Source organism: Poecilia reticulata, linkage group LG13 (assembly GCF_000633615.1).
Source record: "Poecilia reticulata strain Guanapo linkage group LG13, Guppy_female_1.0+MT, whole genome shotgun sequence".
NCBI classification, from domain to species: domain Eukaryota; kingdom Metazoa; phylum Chordata; class Actinopteri; order Cyprinodontiformes; family Poeciliidae; genus Poecilia; species Poecilia reticulata.
The window spans coordinates 28291052-28314631 of NC_024343.1; the positions used below are offsets into that span (position 1 = coordinate 28291052).

Below are 23580 nucleotides of genomic sequence, written 5' to 3' on the forward strand. Positions count from 1 at the left end.
AGCTTGATTCAGATCAACTTTGCTAATTGCGAAGCTCATCAGAGATGTGAGCATTGGTGATTTTCTTAATAGAAAATGTCTCACGTAAAGGCATAAATTAGCCTCATCAATTATCGGTTGGAAGTCCAAGGCTAGCAATCACATTTTTGTTGATTCTGTTCTTAATTTACATCTTTTACGGACGGTTTCCTCCTTTAGTTTCTGCATGGTTAGGTGGCAGCTGCGATTGGAGGAAAAAATGCACAGCAAAGCAGGTATTCTGAAAGCGGAATGATGCGAGTTAATGCTTTCTTTAGATCTTGCTATCTTCACAACTGTGCAACATTCACAGCTAAGAATAGTTTTTTTTTTTTCTCTGCTCTGGAAGGCTGTTTCCTTTGTGTTCATTAAGTCCACAGGGAGAGTTCTCGCTTGGTAGTCAAGAAAAGGTGAATGTCAACTAAAATTTTAACATTCCATCTCACAACTGAAAGAAAAATGAAAAGCTCCTGTTCTAACAGCAGCAGTGAAGTCCCAAGCTGCTGGACATTATGGGGCTGTTGAGGTTGACACAACTCAACAGTATAAACAGCTACAGCGACAGTTGGGACTGGTGTTTCCTATTCTTAAGAAAGAAAACCATAAAGTGTGTTCAAGCCATCAAGGCAGAACAGGGTTATTTGTACGGGACATTTCAGCAACAAGTCAAATCAAAGCTGGCAAGAAACATTAGAGTCTTTTGGCAAAATAAAGAAAAGCAGTGAAAAGTTTGAATAAAGACTTTGATTAATGATGTTCTAGATATGAAACAGAGTTAACACTATAAACAAATTGATTTTTGGTTTTGATTTAAAGGAACTCAGTGCTTCAACACTTGCAGTTCTCCAGACAGTTGTTCCAGAATAAAAGGGCAATAAAGCATCACACATTTTAGGTGTATTAAAGCAGAGATGCATATAAACGTTGCAGGACTGGCCCTTGAGGACTGGAGGTGCAGATGCCTGCTGGTTGTTGAACCTCAGATTAAGGAGAAGCTAGAGCCATGGATATAACGTGTAGCCATGGAACAATGGACCAGGTCATAGCTGAGAGGGCTCATGACTCAGGACATTTGCTTTTTTTTTTTCTTTTGCCTGTATGCAGCCCATATATAACTTTTTTTGTGGCAGTCTGAACGGCCCAATTCTGACCTGTTCGCCCAAAAAGAATCCGATTTGTGCCACTTACATACGTGGTGCTAAACGTATCCGATTGGTTTCAAAGAGTCTGCAGTCTGTCGCATTTTGTCTGATTGTTTTGGGGTCATAAACCGTTCAAAAGACTGAATGTGTGAAAATCACATTGGCTCTGAATGTTCAAAAGCTCTCTTTGTTGACCGCAAACGCTATAATTGTAGTCACAACAACTACACCAAAAAAAAAAATCTGATTTCAGCAAAGATTCAGAATTGAGCTTCAAGACCTGCTGTGTGAACATAACCTAAGATTTTTTTTGTCTCCCAAGGCATTTTGTAGAGGTAACTGCAGTATTAAGAGACACCGAAAAACTTTTTGAACTTTGGGGCCACCCGACTATATGATGACTCCACCCACAACTCAGTTGTAATGGAAAACCACCCAAACTGTGTGGAGTGATGTTTAGCCAAGTCGATGTGCGCTGATAGAGTCTAGTGGAAAAGGGCCATAAGTGTTCATTTTGGGTGTCTTTTGAAGACTGTGACATTTTGCCATATATATTTACTCAGTATTCGCATTCAGCCATACACAGGCTGGTAAAAATGAACATGTTTACAGAGTCTACCATGTCAATCTTCTTGTTAGGCATGCGTCACTCATGCCGTATGCAGAAATGGGAATGTGAACGGCCAGCTGAATAATTCCCCTTCCCACCAGGGTGCATGCCAAGACGCCATTTGTGAAGCCAGAAACGGCAGTGAGAAATCAGGTGTCAGGGTCTCAGCTTTGCTTTTTCACAACGATGTGGTTTTGTTGGCTTCTCCTTCCCATGAATTTAAGCGTTCGCCGGAGCGGAGAGTCAACTCAAAGTCAGAATCCATGTTCTCAGTTGGTAAAAGATAGATTGCTCTATCCATGGTGGGGGCCAGTTTCTGCCCTAAGCAAAGGAATTTAAGAGACTTTTTGGCAGTAGAGACAACATAATCGTGTAGAGGATGACTAAAACTGATTCATCTACATTAATTCATCCGCCACTTAGGTCTGCAGACAGTAAGTTGATGAATAAATGCTAATGCAATACTTCTTGTGAAATCTGTTATTGTTTCCTTGCAGATTTTCACTTCAGATATCTTTGGTTCAGCAGGTTTCTGATGTGTTGATAATCAGCTCCAGTTTTACAGCTGCAGTCTGTTTTAATTTGTATTCACATAATTCATTCTGAAATGAGAGCCTTAGTACAGCAGCAGCCTCTCTGATCCACGAATCCCTTTTGTATTCCAAGCAGACATGATGACCTATTAGGTAATCCTAAGGATTTGGGGGGAAATGGGCAGTTAGTCTGGGTGTGCCTTGCAGAGAAAAGGCTCTGTAAATGATGATGAGTTGGCTTTTTATCCTCCTTTATCCTGTTCATTGTAGAGCTTTCTGGGCTCTAATACAGCAGTAAGCTATGCTGTGGGGTTCTGCAGAAAGCTGCATATTACCTTGCACCATGACGGAAAACATGGAAAGCTTTCAGAATACTTGAAATTGATTTCCTTTCTTCCTATATACTTTTTATATGACAAACCTCTTTTCTCTGCTGTCTTTGGAGCTGTATACCAAAAATGTACACAGTATGTAGTAATTCTGTTACTACCAATAAAAGTATGCCTGAGGTTTTATGTATGTTTTTTATGCCATTTTTACCATTTCCTCCCACCCAGAGGAAACTTTTTTTACACAATCCTTTTGTGCAACAGCCATCATAAGAGCAGAGGTGTTTCTCACTGTGTTAGCTCCTCTTGCCAAAGATAATGAGAGTTTATTTGTAGGTGGTAATTGCATCTTTATCATTGTAAAGGTTCCCTTTTCGTTCCAAGTGAACATTTGTGTGAAAATCACATTGGCTCTGGTTTCTCTGACCAGTATCCATTCCAGTGAACTGCAAGCATCTGTTTTCTCCCCTCTTTTCTTTAAAACATGTGTGAATGAGATCTCTAGATGTTTAGTTGGTTTATTAGCATCTTGTGTTAAATGTAATTTTATCTCCAGAGAATGTGAAAGTCAGCTTGCAAAATTATCGATTTTTGTCATATTACAGCAACAAATGTGAGGTTTTAAGTGAAAGATCAGTTGTAGTGCATACTTGTGCAGGAATGATGAAAATGATGAATGTTCTTTTACATTTTCATAAATAATTCATAACAATCTGAAGTATAAAAAATAGTGTAAAGAATGTGCAACTTTGTAGGCTGGTTTAAAAATGTGCATATGTGTTTGATGAGGAAAAGTTCAGAGGGTGTGAAAACTTTTTAAGTCGGTGTAAATGTTTTATGAGTGAATCATTCCCATATGTTCTATTTGCTTATGCAGTAATCTCTGTTTGTGCGCTGGCTGTACTCGAAGCTCTTTGGAGGCAATTATCCAGACACTACCAGCATACTTAATGCATCAGAAGTCAGATATGAAATTAGGACTTGCAGAGTTTTTTGCTGATCTATAATTAGCAAAGGAGGGTGAGATCATTTTCTTTAAAGCTTTTTACGCACGGTTGCCATGTTAGGGTTTTTGACTGAAAAATAACACTGAGATTCAATTTGTTACGATGGCAAAATAGGCACCGCAAACGCTATAATTGACTTATTAAAAGATTTTACCTCCAGTTTGGTCCCCTGTGGTCATACATGAATTGGTTTGGCTAATAAGCCAGTAATAATATTGTTCATTGTTGCCTATACTACTAAGCCCTCCTTTACCACAGAATAGTTAATAAAGAGGTTAACATTTCAATGAGACTCAGAAGTAATCTGTCAGTGTTTAATTTCTTTGCGCTTTATGCTTGTCATGCTCTCCCTCGAGTTCATGAGATGAGGGTAAAGTCCCGGGCTCCGTCACACCCAGTCAGGGAGGTCTTTCAGCTGCCACACAATAGCGGGACCAGACTTCACTGTGGCTCTCTGTGTCATTCTTCTGCAGTTCATGAATGTACTTCCTCCTCTGCTCATATATGGACTGAAGACACCACAAGAGGCACAAAAGGCAGGGTTATCATTTGGATGTTTGTGAATATTATAATGGATGATTGACTTTTCATAGATTTAGGTCCATTTGAGTTGCGTTTAACCTGCAATTCAGTCTTATTTTTGCCACACTTTAAATCTGATGATTCTCAAGCCAAAATTAATACTATTGTTAATGGCAAAGCTGAACAAATTGCGATTATCTTCAAAAAATCATCTCTTGCGTTAGGCCTTATGTGATGTCACTGAATGTATAGTGCTTTTAGAAAGGACCTGTAGATTTGTATTCATGTTAGCATAATAAAAAAAAAGGTGCAAAGCAAAAAACTAAAATTAGAAACCTAAGACAAAGGTAAGACCAAGTCAAGACCAAGAACAGCACCCTACTCTAGTATTATTTAACGTTAGCATGTACACCAAGCTAGGTGACAAGAAATGGAAAGGTTTTTTTTTAAAGCATACAGTATATAATGTACACAGATGGATAACTTAATAGGTATAGCTAATGTTGACTAAATCACTTTGTGAGGGGCAGGGAAATAATTTTGGTACAGAGGCAGATTGCTAATGTTAGCTAGCTAGCTTTGCTAACATCACCTGCACATAGCTTACTTTTTTGTGCTTCCTTTCTAAGAGATAATAAAAGTTTTAGTCACCACAGTCTCATGACTATTCTGGAGTACTACAACACTAGTATCTAAAGTGAATTTATTTAATTTTAAAGAGAAGTCGGCTGCAGGAAAGCTCCAGAAGCTGTGGAAATTGATCAGAAATCACCCAAAGCAAATGTAGCACTTAATTTCGTAAGTGTCCTTTTTTAAAATGTATATTGTTAAATCCTGCAGTGGAAAATCATACTCATACTTAATTATGCTCTGTTTTAACTGTCAGTAAAAAGGGGTTGATTATTCAAGCCTTGGAGTGTCAAAAGCTAGCAACGTCAGCATAGTGCTTTCTTTTTCTTGTGATGTGACTTTTAACATTAAGTGCTTTCGTCACCTTAGTTGACTGTTGTTAACTGCTGTATAAATAAAAAAATCAATTGATAATTGATTCTGATCAGTTGTCTTTAATTGTTAGTAAATTAATTGCTTCACCTGATTCCTTAGGATATGAAGGAATTTTGTTTGAAGGATTTGTCAGACATATTTTAGATTGACATATTTTTTCCAATCTCTTTTTGTGAATTCCATTATTGAGTTCAGTACTCATTCAGAAAAGTTCACCCCTTATTTTGTAGTTTTAGTGACTGAAGTCTTTTTTTTTTTTTTTTTTTTTTGCGGGTGGGAAAGCATAAAAAGTTAACATAAAATTATTTTTTTTAATCCAACACATATAACTTGGATTTTCAAGATAATTTGAGGATGAGCGTGTGAAAACGTGGCAGCAATACATTTTCAGTTTTTGTGAAACAAATTTTGATTATATTTCATTCCGTTAATTAAATGTAAATTGTTAGATTTGCGTCACAAAAAAAAAAAAAATTCCTGCTGTGGAACATAGAAAAGGAAATTTCAACACCAGAGAATAATGAAACACAACTAACTGCTTTTGAAAAATACATTTTAAGTTGGAGTTGGTAAGATGAAAATACAGAAAGTACACACAGTTCTCTATTTAATATAAAATGCTCATACCTTATAGCAAAACTAAACAATTATTCCAAATAGTTTGCTATTTACCCAAGATAATGCAAAAATAAATTGGATAAAAACCTTTCAGAAAATGTCCATGAACTTCGCTTTCTACTGCCTGCTTCAACCCACGACCAAACCGGTGGCAAAGCCTTTAACTGTGCACTGTTTTAAAGTGAATAATGTTTGAGTTTTATCTGAATTAATGGACTGTTAAATTTGTAGCCTTTTTTTAAAATTCCATCTGAGTATATTTTTTTTTTATTCTTTAGCCATTTTGTGGTTCAAATAAGGAGAAAACATAAAGAACAGAAGAAGTGAGGAAGAATACGTCTGCTAAGGCCACACAAATCTCGTCTCCTCTCGGTAATGGACTTATTAGATTTGTATTGTCAAAAAAGGATTGTCCCTATGAGGTGCAGGAATTTCTTTTCAGCTGCCATCAGACAAGGTAGTGGAGCGTGGCCGCCTTTCTTTGACAATAACTTCTGGATTTGTCTTTTTCTCTCCACCTCTGCCTTGTCCCATCACCGCCCTGTCTTCCCATTTCCTACCCCCACCCCTCCTTTCTTTCTCTCTGTCGGTCTTTTTTGTCTTCCTCTGTGTCTCTGTCTCCCACAGAGATTTGTGCAGCCGACTGTGGAGGCCACGGCGTTTGTGTTTCAGGCACCTGTCGCTGTGACGACGGCTGGATGGGCGCCGGGTGTGACCAGAGGGCGTGTCACCCGCGCTGCAACGAGCACGGCACATGCAAGGACGGCAAATGTGAATGCAGTCCTGGTTGGAATGGAGAACACTGCACCATTGGTAGGAAGAGAGGAGGCTGGGGTTTTGTTAAGGGGGGGGAACAGCTTCGATGTATATGTCTGTTTGGTCAGGATGCAGTGAAGGGGGAGGGATACCAACAAAGGCGTGCAGACTACCACTCTGCCTGTGTGTGTAAGCGTCGGGTCTGAGAGGAAGTATCCAGTCGGAGAAAGAACGGGAAAGCATGCTTAATTGAATTTGTGCAACTCAGTAAAGCATGAACAGGTTTACTCAAGGATCTGAGGCTTGCCTTCATGCATTTTAATGTGGGAATGTGCTAAGGTGTCTTTTCATTTTACTCATCCTTATCCTCATCTCTTTCTTTGCTCCCTTTCCATTTACTATTATTTTCAAATGCTGACGTGCGAGTCATTGTGAGCCGGTCACCCACCGCTTTCAGCTCTCTGTTTATACTAATACTGTTGCTCTCTGACACTAAAAGCTGGTAGAAGCTACGTTTTTTTTAAGACCTTGACTGAATGTCAAAAGCTTTTTTGAAAACCAGAATGTAACCTTAAAAAGAAATTTGAGTATCTAGAAACCATCAATGGCTTCTTCTTATTTTTTTTGTATCAAGTTCATATGTTCAAAGATGCTGGACATCAACGCTTTGAAATAACTTTGCAAAAATGTTTTTATGCTTCCTAGAGGTGGTTTTTGTTTTTTTCTGAAAAAGAGTTAAAGTGGAAATGGAAGCACATTTGCCAACTAAGTTCTGACATAGCAAACAATTACCTCACACGACTCATCAGCTGTTTCCGCTGCCTTAGAATTGGATTTCTCTCTGCGTCTCAGGACAGCAGGCAACATTATCAATGCTGACATGACTGAACAATTACAACTTGGCCGATAGATAACACATTCGTGAAAAACTCTATACATTTTTCTGAGATGACTGCTAGTTCATGCTAGCTTGCAACCTCTACTTCCTGTTTATTACTTCCTGTGTAGTATCAACATCTGACAAAATTATGCTTTCCGTAGCCTGGTTGAAACCATTCAAGGGAAACACAGCTGATATGCATTCCCTTTCTTAAATTTTTTTTTTGCAACATTCCAAAAGTTTGCTCGCAAATTCACATATACACACTGAAAATTGCTTTTTTTGCGATATAGTAGCATGTAGGTATGGTGCATTAACTAATTAGAAAAGGATACAATTTTCCAGGTAACCGACACAAGCTAAAAAATTGTGAGATTTTGTAGCACACATTATATTTGTATGTAGTTATGAGTTTTGACTTAGGGTTCCATCTTCATGAATTCTTAATGAAAAATGTGAAATAACCAAAAGAATGTGTTGCTTGGAGCCTGCTGGTGTTCTGTGTTTTCATGTGCAAATTCACTCATTTCTTCTTACTCCTCTTTCTTTGTTTTAGTATATCTCAGACAAACCACTTAATACTTTCGGAATCAAAGAAATATAAGCTTTATTCATAGCTACCAGTATAAAAACCAGCAAGTTAAAACACACCAGTAATGATATGTCAGGTTCATTAGCCACATTGGTAATGTTATGTTTTAAAAGCAAAAGTAAAAGACAAGGGCTTTTTTTGGTGGTTGCTTCGACACATTATGGTTTAATTTTTTTTACAGCTGATACAAAAAACTGAAAGCACAATGGCGATCCCTTTTCTCAGCCGCCTCAGTGATTCCCTACATGTTTGAGTCAAAGGGAAACCAGAAATAAAAGCTCATAAAAGAAAAAGCTGATTTTTCTCACAGTATTCTCATTGGTCTCGAGGCAGCGCTGCCTGAGAACAGAGCTTCGGCTCAGTTTGTGAATGTTTTATATGCTGGCCTGTACATTATTGATGGCTCTTTTATAAAGGCCATATTGAGATCCAGATTCAACAAGAAGATTTCTCTGTGTCGTACATTAAGATCTCAATTTAAATCAATTTCCATCACAGAGGGCCCCGTGTGTTGGCCCCAGACCCCCTACAGGTTTGATCTGGTCTCATTCCTGACGAGGCCACTTGCATCGTCCGTAGACGATGATTAAAAGAGCTTTTTGTGACCTCTGTCCTGCATAACACTGCTGAAGCCTGCAATATGCACGTCAGTGCCAGTGTTTTCGAAATACTCTCTGGGCTATTTAGTTGTTTCCATCATTTAATAAAAAGAAACAGACGTTTTTTAGTTTTTTTCCTGAAGATTTCATTTTGGTGACTGCAATCTTCCTCTGCGTCCCACAATTTCCCCCTGTCTTCCTTCTGTCTCCATCCCTCTCCTGTGTGGGATTGTGCTCGATGTCTTGCTTGTAATGCATGCTGTTAATGCTCTATGGCTGTGTTTTTTTTTTAACCGCATTTTGTAGCGTATACTAACACATTGCCCTGCTGTCTTGTCATGGAAGTGCCACTGTTCAAACCTCCCTTATATGTCCTGTCTTTTATCTCTCAAGCTCACTATCTGGATAAGGTAGTGAAAGGTATGGCATTCCTCCTTCAATCTTTTCTGCGCTCGACTCATTATAACGCCGGTCAGCATTAACAAGCCGTGAAACACACACCCAAACACACGCAGACACACACCATGGTCCATTCCCATCCAAAACACTGTTGTTCTCATTCTACAGATGCATTTCAATAAATTAGAATTTATTAGTTTAGTCAATAATTTGAAACTTAAATAGATTCTTTACACGATATTGTTTCCCAAAAGTTTCTCTGTGTTCATTTTGATGATTATGGCTTGCAAATAATATATATATATATATTTTAAATTAAGTTTTTAAAAACATTTCAATATTACATTAGATGAATAAAAAATCTATAATATAAGATTATGGCCATAGTTTAGCTTTCACAATTATGTAAAAGACAGCTATCTTGATAGTCAGTTCAGCCCTCCAGAAACGGTGTAATTGCTCATTCAGGTTTCAAGAAAACACAGCATTGTATGGTGTCAAAGCATTTTAATGTAAAGTTCAATGGAAGGAAAATGTCAATCCATGCATGCAACCATTGTCTTCCCCTTATCTGAGATTGGGTCGTGAGGACAACAGGTCCAGGAAGAAAAGACAGACCTCTCTCTCTCCGCCACTATCCAGGTCTTTCTAGGTAAGGTGTGAATAAGCAGCAGTTCTACTTGGAGTTCCCCCCCCGGATGAGGAAGCTCCTCCCCCTGTCTTAAAGGCTAACCCCAGCCACACCAAAGAGGAAGCTCATCTGAGCTCCTTGTATCCGGGATATTGTTCTAAAAGTGGGGTTGTAGTTACAGTGCAGGTGGGCCAATAAATCCTTATACTTGCTTATACTTAATGAAAAAAACACCCCGATCTGTCTATCCACCTTCCTGTGATTACTTGTGAAGAAATGGCAAGATGCAAGAACACCTGCACTTTCACCAGAGGCTGAACTCAGACCTGAATGGGAGCAGGAAAAGTTTTGGTTGAAAAATTGGAATAAGCAACTTAAAAGTTTGGGGAAGATTCAAAAAAGGTCAAAAACTACAGGCAGATCCAGGACATGAACTACATCTGCAGTATTCCTTTTTTCAAGCCACTTTTGAACTAGAGACTGCAGGACCAGACTGGTGCTCAGTGGTCCAGTGTCCTCTTCAGATAATAGTAAGTGTTTGGAAGTCAAGGTCCCAGAGTCTAAAGGAAGATTTAGAGACGGAATCCTAGCTGTTGGGGGTTTAGGTGCAAATGTCCATAATTGTTGAGGAATTTAGCTGTTCCTCCAGGAAGTTGCGATGCTGCAATCATAACTATTCGCTCATCATTCACACATTTTGCAGACTAGCAATTTTCATTAATCATTGCAACTTCTGACCTTAACATTTTTTGCATTTCCTTAATTTCTGACCAATCGCACTGAGTTGAATTTTGATAGTCTCTTTGCCCCCCTCTAATTTAACTTTCTGTTTCACAAAGTTTTTTTTTTTACTGCATTTTCAAAAACCGTTCTGAGATGTTTTGTAGGATTTGCTCAGACAGTGTATACAGTTCAAGTTAAAATCCTGTTTTTGCTTTTTTGAGAGGATTATTTCAACTTTTTTGTAAGTTGATGTTTTAGCAAAAATAAAACTTAAAAATATTAGTAGCTTTGACCACACCCTTAATGAACAAGGGTGTGCAAAATCAGTCAATCACAAAAAAATATTTGTTTTATTGCATCCTGGAGGGACTGATTTAGAGAGTTATGTTATCTGTTAGTGTTTTTCTCAAGTCAGTGCGACTCCCTAACAGGAAGCATATCACCAGAGCCACATGCTGATCGATGTAAGCCAAAATCATCAACACCAACAGAAATATCATATTGTGTGATGACTCTTACACATTTTACACTTTTTGAACTGAATATCCTAAATCAATTAACTTTCCTGATGAGATTCTAACTTATTGAGATGCACCAGTAAAAATCTTCTCCTCCTCTCATCGTATTTTCAACATAATGTTCCATGGTAATCTCCACTTAGCACCTTCACACCCAATTCAAGCTGAGCTGCTTTCTATACATCAAATGTTTGGTTTGTGCATTTTAGCCTTCTCAGTAGGGGGATGTTGGGAGAGGGGATTCATAACCTGCGCCTTGCATTATAGATGAGCTTACAGTGCTGTGCAAAGCCTGATAGGTGCTGAGGCTGCAGCCTCTTTAATTAAAAGACTTTATGGTTGTAGGCAGAACGAGAATGGAGGCTTTGCTTCACCCCTTGCTGTCTGCCACCGGCACCCCTCTCTCAGCCTCCCTGCGTACTTGGTTATAGACCACCTGGCATCAGAGCGGCTGCCAGAGGGGCTCTTCGAACGTTTGCATCCTCATGTCTGGAGCTGTTTCAGACGGGCTCGGGCAGGGCTCTGCAGGGGCTTCTCTCTGAAATATTCTGCCAGTTAAGTTGAAACCAAGCCAAAAGAGAGTGAAGCTTTATTTATCCGTATAACAAACATTCTGAGCTCCTTAATCGTCCAGCTCCACTGGCTTAACCAGAGTTGTTTTTGTCCATTTGCTCAATAAATGGACAGCCAATGCCAAAAGTGTCCAAGAGGCAAGCCATTTCGAACAGTTCATTAAATTTGGTTGCAGTTCTCTAGAATATCATTTGAGTTTTCACTTTATTATTGATGATAAATTCTCTAAATCATCTGTAGAATTTGAAGTTACAGCAGTAATAAACAATTTCAGCTCGTAATCTCTTGAAGGGATGAGCAGAAGAGCTATATATGGTGAAGACGTAAAAGCTATTCAATTATTCTTTAATTACAAGAGCAACATCTCGCTACACGTATTGTCACATTTCTAGTAGTTTTAAACATTTTGAATGTTGCTTTTAGTGAAGATATGGGAAAACGTAGTAGTAAGTAATAGAAATGTGTTAGCTGATGTTTATACTGCAAATAAGCAGGAAATCTTAGACTAGTGATCGATTAGTGTTTCTGTAAAGTTTGACATGCTAGTACCAGTTTTGACTAAAATAAATAATTTAATATATTCTTGCAACATTCATACTGTGAGTGATCATTAATTTTTTACTTTAGTGTCAGAGCTGATGTTACACTGTGTGTGTAACAGAGCCCTTGCAGTAAAACACAATTTTATTACTATTTTAAGACTAAATTATTATAATATTGATATTCTAAAATGTTTTCCGACAGCCTGAATGAACAGATATATGGTTGAAAATACAATATTTGCTTTTACAACTCTGATTCATATTACTTAATTGAAAACACTTAATTGAATTTGAAAATTAGTAGGCATCTTTACCCAGAAATGGCATCCATACCAAATGATGCTGTTGTCAAAACAACCTAACAGGAAAAGATTGAGCTGAAAATTGCTGGGTTCTCTAAAATGCAAAGTACATATTGAGTCGATGCTTCATTTAGAATTATTTTAGAGAAATTGCTAGAGGTCCCTTTAGTTGTAGCACGGGAGATTTCATTGAAAACTGTTATTTTCACAGCGTAGGAGTGTCCTGAGTATATCCACTCAAATTACAGGATTGCTTTTTCTACATATTTCAGTATGAGATTATGCTGCAGCAATAAAGCACAGATATATTATAAGACTTCTTTATCTTGGGTACCAAATCACTGCAAAGGATACTAAGCAACTTTTAACTTCTAAAATTAAATTGTGTGAAAACTTTTAACAAATGGAGGTAGACAGTTGTGCTCCAGAAATTTGGGATTAGTTACTTTTTGTGGCTCTTTATTCTATTCTAACTAACAGTATATATTCTGCAGACTGTGGCTGCATTGTGAATTATGTCACAATATAATTGCAGCCCTGATTCATCCATCAATCAGCCTTTCCTCCCTTACAGTTATTACCTTATAAGTACACCTGCCTTACCTGTTTTCTTCCTTTTCTGTTCTCCGGTCCAGTTCTCTCTCTGTCTGATGTAGAAGCAAGCTGCACAAGAGAGAGAGTTGATAAAATGGGTCAGCTTAGCATTCTCTCTATCAAGGCATCCTTCTAACACCACAATCTATGATAGAGCTGAGCGTTTGATATCTTTAGATTTTACCCTCTGCCTCAGCGAGGGGATAAATATCATAATGTATCAGATAAATGTCAAACAGGGTAGAACAATTGGCATCATAATCGTCTGATCTGTGCCCTTGTGAAGACCTATCTGGGAGGAAACAATGAAATCTTTCACCTGTCTCTCTACTCCAGCCTGCCTCAGATCCCCTGGGGCTCAGCTCCCAGAAATACAGCTAGGCGACCTCTGCTCAAAGCAACCAAGCACAACCTTTTCCAATTTATATAAAACCCATTTTGTTTAGTTTTGAACTTCTCCTAAAGGGATATCATGGTCTCTCTGCTTGAGGGGATATTACTGATTGTTAAAAACCCATTTCTGACAATAATTTAGACCACTTTTTAAACTACTACTACTACTTTCCAATTTTATTTTATTCCTGGAAATCTTCAGATTTTGTCACATTACAAACAAACCTTGTTTTTTTTTGTTGTTTTTTTTAAATAGGAATTTCATGTTATAGACCAATACACCGAAGAAAGATAATAAAGCAGGCGGAAAAGGATAGAATAGAAGTGGACATCACTAACTAAAAGTTAGTCGTGCTGAGCATGGCACCAACATGAAATTTATCAAAGGCTAATGCTAACGCAACAAATTCAATCATGTTGATGCTACCCACGTGTTTATTGTACGTTACGTGTTACACGGTTGCATGCAAAGTTGCACTTCAGCAAGTGATTCTTTAGCACAGAATCACTTGCTGTCATGGTTTCAGTTTTACATTTGTTGAAAAACAATATTGCTAACTGTTTCTGAGTTTGCCCTAATTGTACGGCTCCAGTCAGAAAGCATGCAGGACATCAGTAAATTTTAAACTGCAGTTTATTCTGGGTACAGAATAAAGATCATTTGCTGCACTGCATCATGGTGAAGGTTGTGAGAACAGGAAACTGAATTACTGCCTAAATAATTGTCAACTTCAAAATAAGAACATGAATATAACCGTCTGAGCTACTTGAAGGATAATTTAGAAGATGCTAAATGTGCTAAGCCTTTTAAAAGTTAGCAGAAACGTTAAATGAAAAATTTGTTTCACTATAAGTGGATGTGCTCACTGGGATAGATCTAAATACAGGCAATTCTGGCAGAAAACATTTTAGAAGTAGCAAAACTTCTAAAAACACGTAATAGTGGAGATTTACCTTCCTGCCAGAGCTACAGTAAAAAAAGCTTAGATCAAAACAAATGTGTGTTAGAATGATCCAGTCAAACCAAGATTCGACTCCAATTTAAAATCTGTTGCAAGACTAGAAAAGTGATATTTACAGACGCTCGTCATCCAGTCCGATTTAGTCTGGTGTTTTTAACAAAGAGTAGGTACCGGTTTCAGCCTCTAGATGTGGAAAGCTGGCAGAGGTATATTCTAAAAGACATGCGGCTTTAAGTGTAGCATAACGTAGTTCTACAAAGTATTAACTGAAGGGAGCCTGAATGCAAATTCATGTGAAAAACTTCAAGAAGTACTATATAATTTTCCTTGCATTTCACAATCATTCACTATGTTGTGTGGGTCTGTCACATGAAAGTCCTAAAGAAACACATTGAAGTTTGTGGCTGTCATGTGAAAAAGTCGAAGGGATGTGGATATTTTTGCAAAGCTTATAGAAAAAAAACCTTGAAATCCAAAATTACCTATTAAATTATTTCAAATTGGGCAGTATAAACTCCACTGCTTTCGTTGCACAGCTAAAGTACCATACATTCTGGCTAATATGCTGTAGTAATAAGTGAATATTGATTAATAAGATCCCTCTTATCTGATTCTACTGCAAAAGGATATTGGAAAGCTTTACAAAAGGTGTATCGAATTAATCAAGTTTAGCTGAGGGTCATTAGAGCTGCTCTCATCCATTTAAAATTTCACATAACATTAGGTTATAACATTAGGCTATTGCTGCTTAAAGTACAAACAGCAAACCAGTTTTTTTCCAAAGCAATTTTGGTGCACAAATGATGTTCTGTATTATTTGTTGTTCATTAATTTCTCTTTGTTTGAGACTCAGTTGTGACCGTTGGTCTTTGTCTTCATCTATTTTTCATAGAGGGTTGTCCTGGTTTGTGCAATGGAAATGGCAGGTGCACTCTGGGTAACAACGGCTGGTACTGTGTGTGCCAGCTGGGCTGGAGGGGCACCGGCTGTGACACCTCTATGGAAACCGCCTGCAGTGATGTCAAGGACAACGATGGAGGTAAAATCACAAATGCCTTTTGACACTGACCAGACACCAACACGGACTCTGAACCAGACACGATTTGACAATAAAATTCACTCCCTGTGGGCTTGAGAAATATTCTGTACTTGCTTTAAGCTTTCCATGCTCTGTTATACCTTTTATGTAGGCCATTCCAATTTTATTCATATAGAGTCAATATCTGTATAAATTGTCTTGAAATTGTCTTGAGGTTTCACTGCCTTGAATCCCAGGAGCCAGCTTGCTTTTAACTCGAAGAAAGGAAAGAAAAAATTTAAAAATCTAAAGAAAATGTAAATATTGCACACATATCAGAACATGTAATGGATGCATAGTGAAGCAGAAAAACTGCAGAGCTGAGAAAAAAAACAAGCGCTAAAACTGCAATTCTGACTTACAATTACCATTAACTGCTCAATTCAAGCTAAATCAATGCTTAGAAAAGGTACAAAAATGCTTCTTTTCTGAAGCTAACTAGCCATTTAGACCACAACAGGTGGATATAATGCAGGGATTTTATTGTGTACGATCTTGGCTCTAAGTAAAATCCTTTGGATGTCTTTTCCTCTAAACGAAATACATTTGTATAGAGCATGTGAAAGCTACATGCACACATCCAGTGCAATCTTTACATGCAAATGAAATAGAGTTGTCCTGATTAGAAGTATTAATAAATTCACCTTGATATTTTATTAACCTCTAAGATTTTAACATTTTCTATCTCCACAGGGAAGTCTTTTTCCCTCTAAATAACCCTGAGCAGGGGCAGAAACACACTCCCACACTCACACACACACCCAACCAGCCAGGGATGTTGCACCAATCTCTACTCCAAGTGGGAGATGTGACTTTCTTTATTCCAGACCCGATTCTTCAGCCTGAGCAGTGCACTAGCCTCCCTTATTTATACAGGGGGTTGTTTGTCTTCCCATCACTTAACAGGGACCACACGGCTCTCAACAGCAAAAGCAGGGTACTGCCTGGGATTTGACTGACTCCTGACAGCACAGTTTATTTTTATCACCCCGTCTGGCCAGATATGCCCCTGAAAGCAATGGTTAGGAGACACTAATGACCCACTTTAGCAAAGTAAAGTGCATTACATAGAAACACTCATTTTTAGTAATGTTATCTAATGTACTGAGAGGGAAATGCATCTTCTGCATATTATGCTCTTTTGCAAAAGTTTATAACATTGCTTCCACTTCTGCATGCTGTTTTGATACACCTAACTACCAGGATGGGCACACGTCTGCTAATGTGGTAATAGTGGAGATATTTTTTTGTTAAGTCCTTTAGCATTTATTGTAACTTTGAAAACATTTAACATTTACCGTCTCACTTTTGCCGCCTCTGAAAGGTTTCCCTCCAGGAAGGCCCTGTATTTAGCTCCATCCATAACTCTGGCCATGTGCTGGGCAAACTTCTGCTAGGTTGTTGGCTAATTTTTTACTTTGAGTTGCTGAAACTGAAATTTGTCCACAATTTTGATGAGGAGCTGGCTTATTAATACGTCTCTACTCCTGCATAAGTATAGAATTTAGCTTAACATTAGTACTCAGTGTTACCCAATAGCATATTTTATTCAGTGTGTGTACGCTTTTCTGCATTTGCCAGGTGTTAACCACACTTCTGTTTTTTGTGAATCTGTTTGCTTGTGACTTGTTTAACCTTCTCAGATGGCCTGGTGGACTGCATGGATCCAGACTGCTGTCTTCAGGCAACCTGTCACACCACCTCTTTATGCGTGGGCTCGCCTGACCCCCTGGACATCATCCAGGAGACGCAGATGTCCTCGGCACAGAGCAACCTGCAGACGTTCTACGACCGAGTGCGCTTCCTGGTGGGCAGGGACAGTACACACACCATCCCTGGAGCTAACCCCTTCGACGGAAAGTGAGTGACAATGTACTCTCATTGGATAACACTCAAACTTAAAAAGCTTCTTTTTTTTTTAGATTCACAGAGCTATTTGTCTTATACATCATATACATTTTTGTTGCATTAGTAGAGTTCTGCGAATTCCAGCTACTACAGCAGCTCTTGTTTATTTAGTGCCTCTCTAAGTATAACGCATTAAGATTTAAGCCTATTTGCATTCAATTTAAAATTGACTAAAAAATGTGTGATACAATAGCTTGTCTTCCGTTCTAAGCTGGATTGCTTTTCAAATCAGTAAAGCAGCAACAAACAGGAACAGATTTGCACATTTGCGATGTTATGACCTGGATAAACTGTTATCTAGAACCACATTTTGCTGCAGTGACACGCTCTTGAACAGATTCATAAATCCTAAAACAATATTCGCATTTTTTAAAACAGCTACTGCCVCACTTTTATTTTTGTTTTTAAAAAAATAAAACGGATAATTCATTCACATGGGGAAGCAGCTGCATTCAGTGGGGGCTCGAATTGACAAAGAGTGTTGGCATCGCTGCAAGGATGATGGACAAATGATGATGGACAAACATGGAATGTGGCAAAAAAAAAAAGGAGGCAGCGTTCCCTCAGCAAGAAAGGCATCTCATATTCATGTATTGTGATTACTTCTACTGTAATCCATCTGTGGCTCACTCCCACAGGCAGAGCTCATGACACCCCAGTCGTGGAATTTGAGAACCTTTTAAATCAGGCAGGATGGCAGTCAGAATCCCATAAGATTGCTCCGATGTTTTCTATTGTCTGTTTTTCTTTTCATCTTTTATCACATGCGTGACAGGGTTGCTCATTTCCATACTACTTTATTATGTATCACTCTCATCTTTGTATATTATACTAATGTAGAAGACAAAGATGAGACTTAATATACACTCGGAGAAGAATAAGAGTGTAAACACTTAAATGTTTCATGTGAAGAAAAGCTATTTTATTCTTTGTTGTTTTCTTGCCGGTAATAGTCTTCCATCTTCTTTGTGGTAGGCAACACCATGAGCTTAAACAAAAATCAGGAGTATTCACTTAGAGAGAAATGCTTGAAATGTAAAAGTTTTGGCTCGTCATACTGCTGCCACCGCCGTGTTTCACAGTATGGTCCTTCTGGAGGATGAACCTCTGCCTCTATTTTAAGTCTTTGGCAGCCTCTAACAGGTTTTCCTCCTGGATTGTGTTTTACCTCAATACATCTTCCTATCAACTTCAACCAGCTTTTCTTTCCCCTCTGAAGAATAGCATGACACTGTGACCACAAGGTTCATGGTGGGCAAGTTTAAGCAACTTTTCTGCCACAAATAGCTTTTGCCTGTTGGCCAAAATGTTCAACTTTGGTCTCAGCTGACAAGAGGACCTTTTTACACAGGTGTGTTGTTTGCCAAATTGCAAACAGAACTTCTCCATGCTTTTTTTTTTTCAACAGTGGGTTCCTTCTGGTCACTCTTCCATGAAGTTCAGTCATATGAAATGAGCTAGGATCTCTGTTTATCTCAGAGTTTACGTGGATAGCCAGGTTGAGGTAGATTTTTTTACAACCAAAACTACAGGTAAGTGGACTCTTTAAGGGTGTTAGAATAAAAAGGGGTAAAGAAATATGACACCCACCTATTTGAGGAGGTTCAGTATTCGTGGAAAATCCACCCATAACCGAATTTTTTTTTTTTTTTAGTGCATTGCAAAATATTCAGAAGAAAATGAGAAGCTAAAATATCTAGCGTAATGTTACTTGGCATGCTATTGGCTGGCGTTTGCAAAGCAGCCGATTGGCTGTTCCCCTAAGTTTGTAGATGTTAGCCTTTGCGTTAGTGATATGATTGTTTCCACTGTGAATTCATGCCTGTTAACATTTATCTGATGTTTGAACTATTAAAATAGGCAGTTAGAAGCATCTTCAGAAGGGCTCTCAAGTATTTTATATTTCTCCTATTTGCTATTCCTTTATGGTCCCTAACCTCCACAAACTGTACGAAAAAGTTAAAATTGTGAAATTTTCTTTTCAGTATGTGGTCATTGTGGTTAAAATATAACAAAATGTGAAGAAGTTCTTCAACCCAAAAACATAAAATGCATCTTTTTTTGGTCTTATTTTTTAATGCATTGCGACAACGTCAGCTGTTACTTCAGCGGAAGCTCTGACATTTTCTCTCATTGACATTTTTCTGGCTCTCAAGAAGCACTCAGCATTTTGCAGTACGTCCCCGGACAGAGTTAGAGGCATGGAAGGTTGAGTAATACTCTTGTCTCTCACTCAAGATGCTGCCATAAATAAGTAAAATGAAGAATCCAGAGATGAGCTGCAAGATCGCGGGGGCCTCGGCACACCTAAAAATATCGGTGATAATCTATTATTCATGCTTGGTATTCATTCCCCCACCCACTGACAGATCTGAACAGTTATGACGAGGTGGCGGAGGGGGCTTCAGACAGGCCTAGCCTCAGCATCTTTGCTTTGTGATATGCTTGCCTTGCTCACGTGATCATCTTTCTATTGATCCGCCGGCCACTTCCTCATGCTCACAGACGTGTTGGACTGCTATTTCTGATGTTTCCGTCCGCAAAAAGCTGCAGAGGTGCCACTGAATAAAGCATCTGCCACTGCATGAAATGTCTTGATTCCCCACCATGACACATAATACAACAGGCTGCCGAAGCCCAGCAGTCGATGCTGACCAGAATAGTAAACAGGGACTTTGTCTATGGAACAGTTTGGACAGAGATTGATGGTTGGTTTCTAATAGCGGGGCTGAAGTCATGCGCTCCATTTGCTAGCTGGCACTTTTCTAATTTTATTTAGAGCTATTCTTTTTAGCATTAAGCTATTAATGTCGGAAATAAAACCGTTGTAGTCTGTCCGAACGCCTTTTAGCAGCATTGTTTGCAGAAAAGAAATTAGTCCAAAGTGTTTTCCATTTGCACTCTGAGCGAGTAACATACAGCGAGGGAGAGGAAGGGATCCACGGTGACATGCTAACATTTGCATCAGGATTCACCCTGTAATCAAGTCATTTGTGTGGATAATGATATTTTCGTTGCGTGCATGGTAAAGGGGGTGTTTATTAGGCTTCGTCTAAAGTTCTATATTTACCTCTGGCAAGCCGTTTTTATTGTGTCTGCACTACAATTGAAAAGAAATGTGCTCTTCCTTCGTTATTATATTCTTATGAAAGGAATTAAACTCCAAATTTCCTGACAATATGTTATTTATGTGACTTTTACTACTGTTCATGCTGACAAAACTGCCATCAATTTAAAAAAAAAAATCTTTTGTTAAATTTATTAAAGTTATCTAAGTGAGATTCAGGGTTTCTGCACAGGTTTGGAAAGAATTGTCTTTGTCTGAGCAAGAATTGGAAGAAAAAATAGAGAAAATATTTACATTTTCAGATTATGTCCTTTCCCACTGTCTGAATATGGCATCCATCCTTTTTTGCCCATAAAAATCTACAGAAAATGTCAACATTAAAATTGTATATTGGAACACTGTTTCATGCCGTCAGACAAATACTGATTTTTTTTTTCACTCGGTTTGAGTATCATTATAGGCATTTGGTTGAAAAATTATCATAGGGTGGATTTTATAAGATCTGGCTACATTCCTGTGCATCTCTTTTAAAAATATTTGAAAAGTCTGAAATCAAACAAACTTTTTGGAAGTAATGTGTAGTGTAATGTCACAGAAAATTAATATATTAATTGAGGGGTAGAAAAATGTTTTTGTGCGGTAAAAAAAACAAACATATTTTCACCCACTGATGCCTATCTGCAAAGTTGAAAACATCAAGACGCGGCTCTTAATTTTATAAGGATCATAAAAGATGTCATTTTTATGAAAAAAAATATTCTTTACATATTTGTTAAAACTTTCACTACATCCTGACAATATGACATAAAACAGAAAAGAAAATAACTCCTCTGCTTCCCCCCTGCGGTTCTGCAGAAATACACAGCTCAGTCAGAGAATGTTCTTAAAACTGTCAATCAATCTTGTGTATGCGCTGCTCATGCCTTCCCCTTCAGTACAGCTTGTTCACTACACCAAAACTTACTGTGAACATGCAGGATAATAAGCAAGGCCATAGATGATGGCAGATAAGCAGTTCTTCTGTAATGGTACATTGTTTCTCTCCCATTAGTTCAGCTGCAGGGTGTAGAAGAGCATGATAGACAGCGCTAAGACCCTCCTTATGGCTCTGATTGATGGTTTCTGACTATGTATTTCTGCAGAAGACAATAGGACTGCAGGGAGGAGGCAAAAGGACCTTGATTTTTTTTTTCACAGATTATTTGTCTCATGTTATACTGTCACAACATACTGGTGATAACAAATATGTAACACATATTTTTTATTTCGTGCCAGCTGGAAATTTCTCCAGTAAAGTCCCAATGTTCACTTTCTTCCTTCTTCATTTTGATGTGAATATTTAAATAATTTCTCTCGACGGCAAGGAATCGTTTTCCCATGGGCTTCACACAGCCTGGGACGAGATAGTTCCACTTTTACAGCTTCATCTCGAGAAAACATGGATGGCTGGCTTTTCAAACAAATCCCTTCAATAAACTCACACCTTGAATGACTAATCAGGCACCCAGGATTTGACTGGGTTTTCTTTATTGCTTATTATATGTAAATGAGTTCAGAAAGTTCTTTAGGTGTGAGCCTAATCGTTTATAGCAGTGTCCTCCTCCTTGTTTACGCTGCACTCTTGGACATCCAAGGTCCTCTCAAGGAGACTTGGCCTAATTAACATAAAACTGGGTTCCTAGGGACCGGACTACTGTGGGGTGAATGATCTTGCCTCTGGTAAGGACATGTTGAGGGCAGCTCCTAACATGCTGGTGTTAATTGTTTCCAGTGCATGGCAGTGTTTAAGGCCCAAACGTATTAAAAATAGCCATGGTCTAATGAAGAAGTGACAGTACAGCATTTGTTAGGGGACCCGCTTTTTTTTTTGCAAACGACGACAGAAACTACGGTCAACCATGACTTGGGCCTTGATAATGATGGAGACAGGAGCTGACGGGAGGGGAGATGTGAGACAGCAAGGTCTCATCTCATCACTTTAGTAAGATTAGGAGGTGAGTTTGGATGACTTCCCACAATCGATTGGTGGGGACTGATGATCAGATCTAATTTACGAAGCTTCTCGAGACCTGTTAGACTGGGAATCTGTCGAGGTCTCCATAATCAGCCAAGCGAGTCCCGCAATCTGCAGTCCTATTATTATTTTTTTTTACAACTGCATTCTGCAATGGGAAAGATAGATCCTTTTTTTTAATTAGAGCAGGGGCAAAGTAAATCTTTCTTATCACATTATCTCTCCATTCTGGATGAAAGAAAACAGTTTTTAAGGTGTAGAGAGCCACCTTTGTGTAAAAGCGCTTCCTGGATTTAGAGTTAATTTAACTGAGGTCCTGTTTGGACAGGAATTTTAATGTTGAAAACACCTGGAACAGCACCCTTTTACTTGGAGTTAAACAGCTTAATTTCTGGTTTAGGGTTAAATGAATCTGTACTGTAAACTTTCACTATATGGCCTGTGAAGAATCTACGGAGAGCATATTTGTTGCGCTTCTTTCTGGTTAAAATGAATCAAATAAAAGTTGGGGCCGTATGCTTTGGCTTATTCCCTTCATTTTCTCTTGTGCATAAGGACCTGCTACACATTATTTCTGTTTTATAGTCCTTTAGAAAATCAGTAATGAATGACATATCAGTTGTTACAGATTTACAGAACTGAACTCCCTGCAAACCATCACAATTAAAGGTTTAACCAGATATGCTGGCTTTTCAGCCTTTAAAAAAATCTTGTTGTGTTCTCTATGCAGTTAAAACTCAGCAGTATAGAAACTGGTTATGTTATGTGTTCTAACTGCCGGCTGTAATCTTTCATGACATATAATAAAGGACGGTCGCTGCATTTATTAAACTTTTTTAATTGCTGCTTGTAAAATCACTGGAAATGATCTTGATGCAGAGTGCAGTATGGGTGCATACAGATATTAGGTTTTTACTTTTTTTAAAATTTATTTAATGTACAGTAGTTATTGGCCTCATTGTAAATATCTTCCAACAGTGAATAATTAATCTTTTGCTCAAATCTGACTTTTTGTAAATCTGTTTATTTCACTGCAATCAGTATCATTGTGGTATAGAATGTTAGAAAATGTTTCCTTTGTTTCTTTTCTGTTCCTTTTCTCAAGGCAAAATATGAGACATAAAACCATGTAATTCAGAAAACTATATTTCTGAGAGAAAAGATACACAATCTTATTGCTAATGCTAACAGAAGTGTTGGTGTGCATCGCTAACTAAAAAGTTAGTTGCGCCAACTCTAAAGCAATAATTATAAACATGAGTTCA

General features: G+C 38.3%; 1 protein-coding gene across 14 annotated transcripts in view; it reads left to right on the top strand.

The window, feature by feature from the left end:
- tenm4 (teneurin transmembrane protein 4) overlaps nt 1-23580 on the top strand; it is a 211175-nt gene that overhangs the window by 130504 nt on the left and 57091 nt on the right. For 10 of the 14 annotated variants that reach the window (XM_008426387.2, XM_008426390.2, XM_008426389.2 and 7 more), the window contains 4 exons: nt 6412-6597; nt 9005-9031; nt 15141-15287; nt 16970-17186. In XM_008426387.2, coding sequence (XP_008424609.1) covers nt 6412-6597; nt 9005-9031; nt 15141-15287; nt 16970-17186 — 577 coding nt within the window. The remainder of the gene's footprint in view (nt 1-6411; nt 6598-9004; nt 9032-15140; nt 15288-16969; nt 17187-23580) is intronic. The other 4 variants (XM_017308246.1, XM_017308247.1, XM_017308250.1 and 1 more) reach the window with 1 other exon arrangement.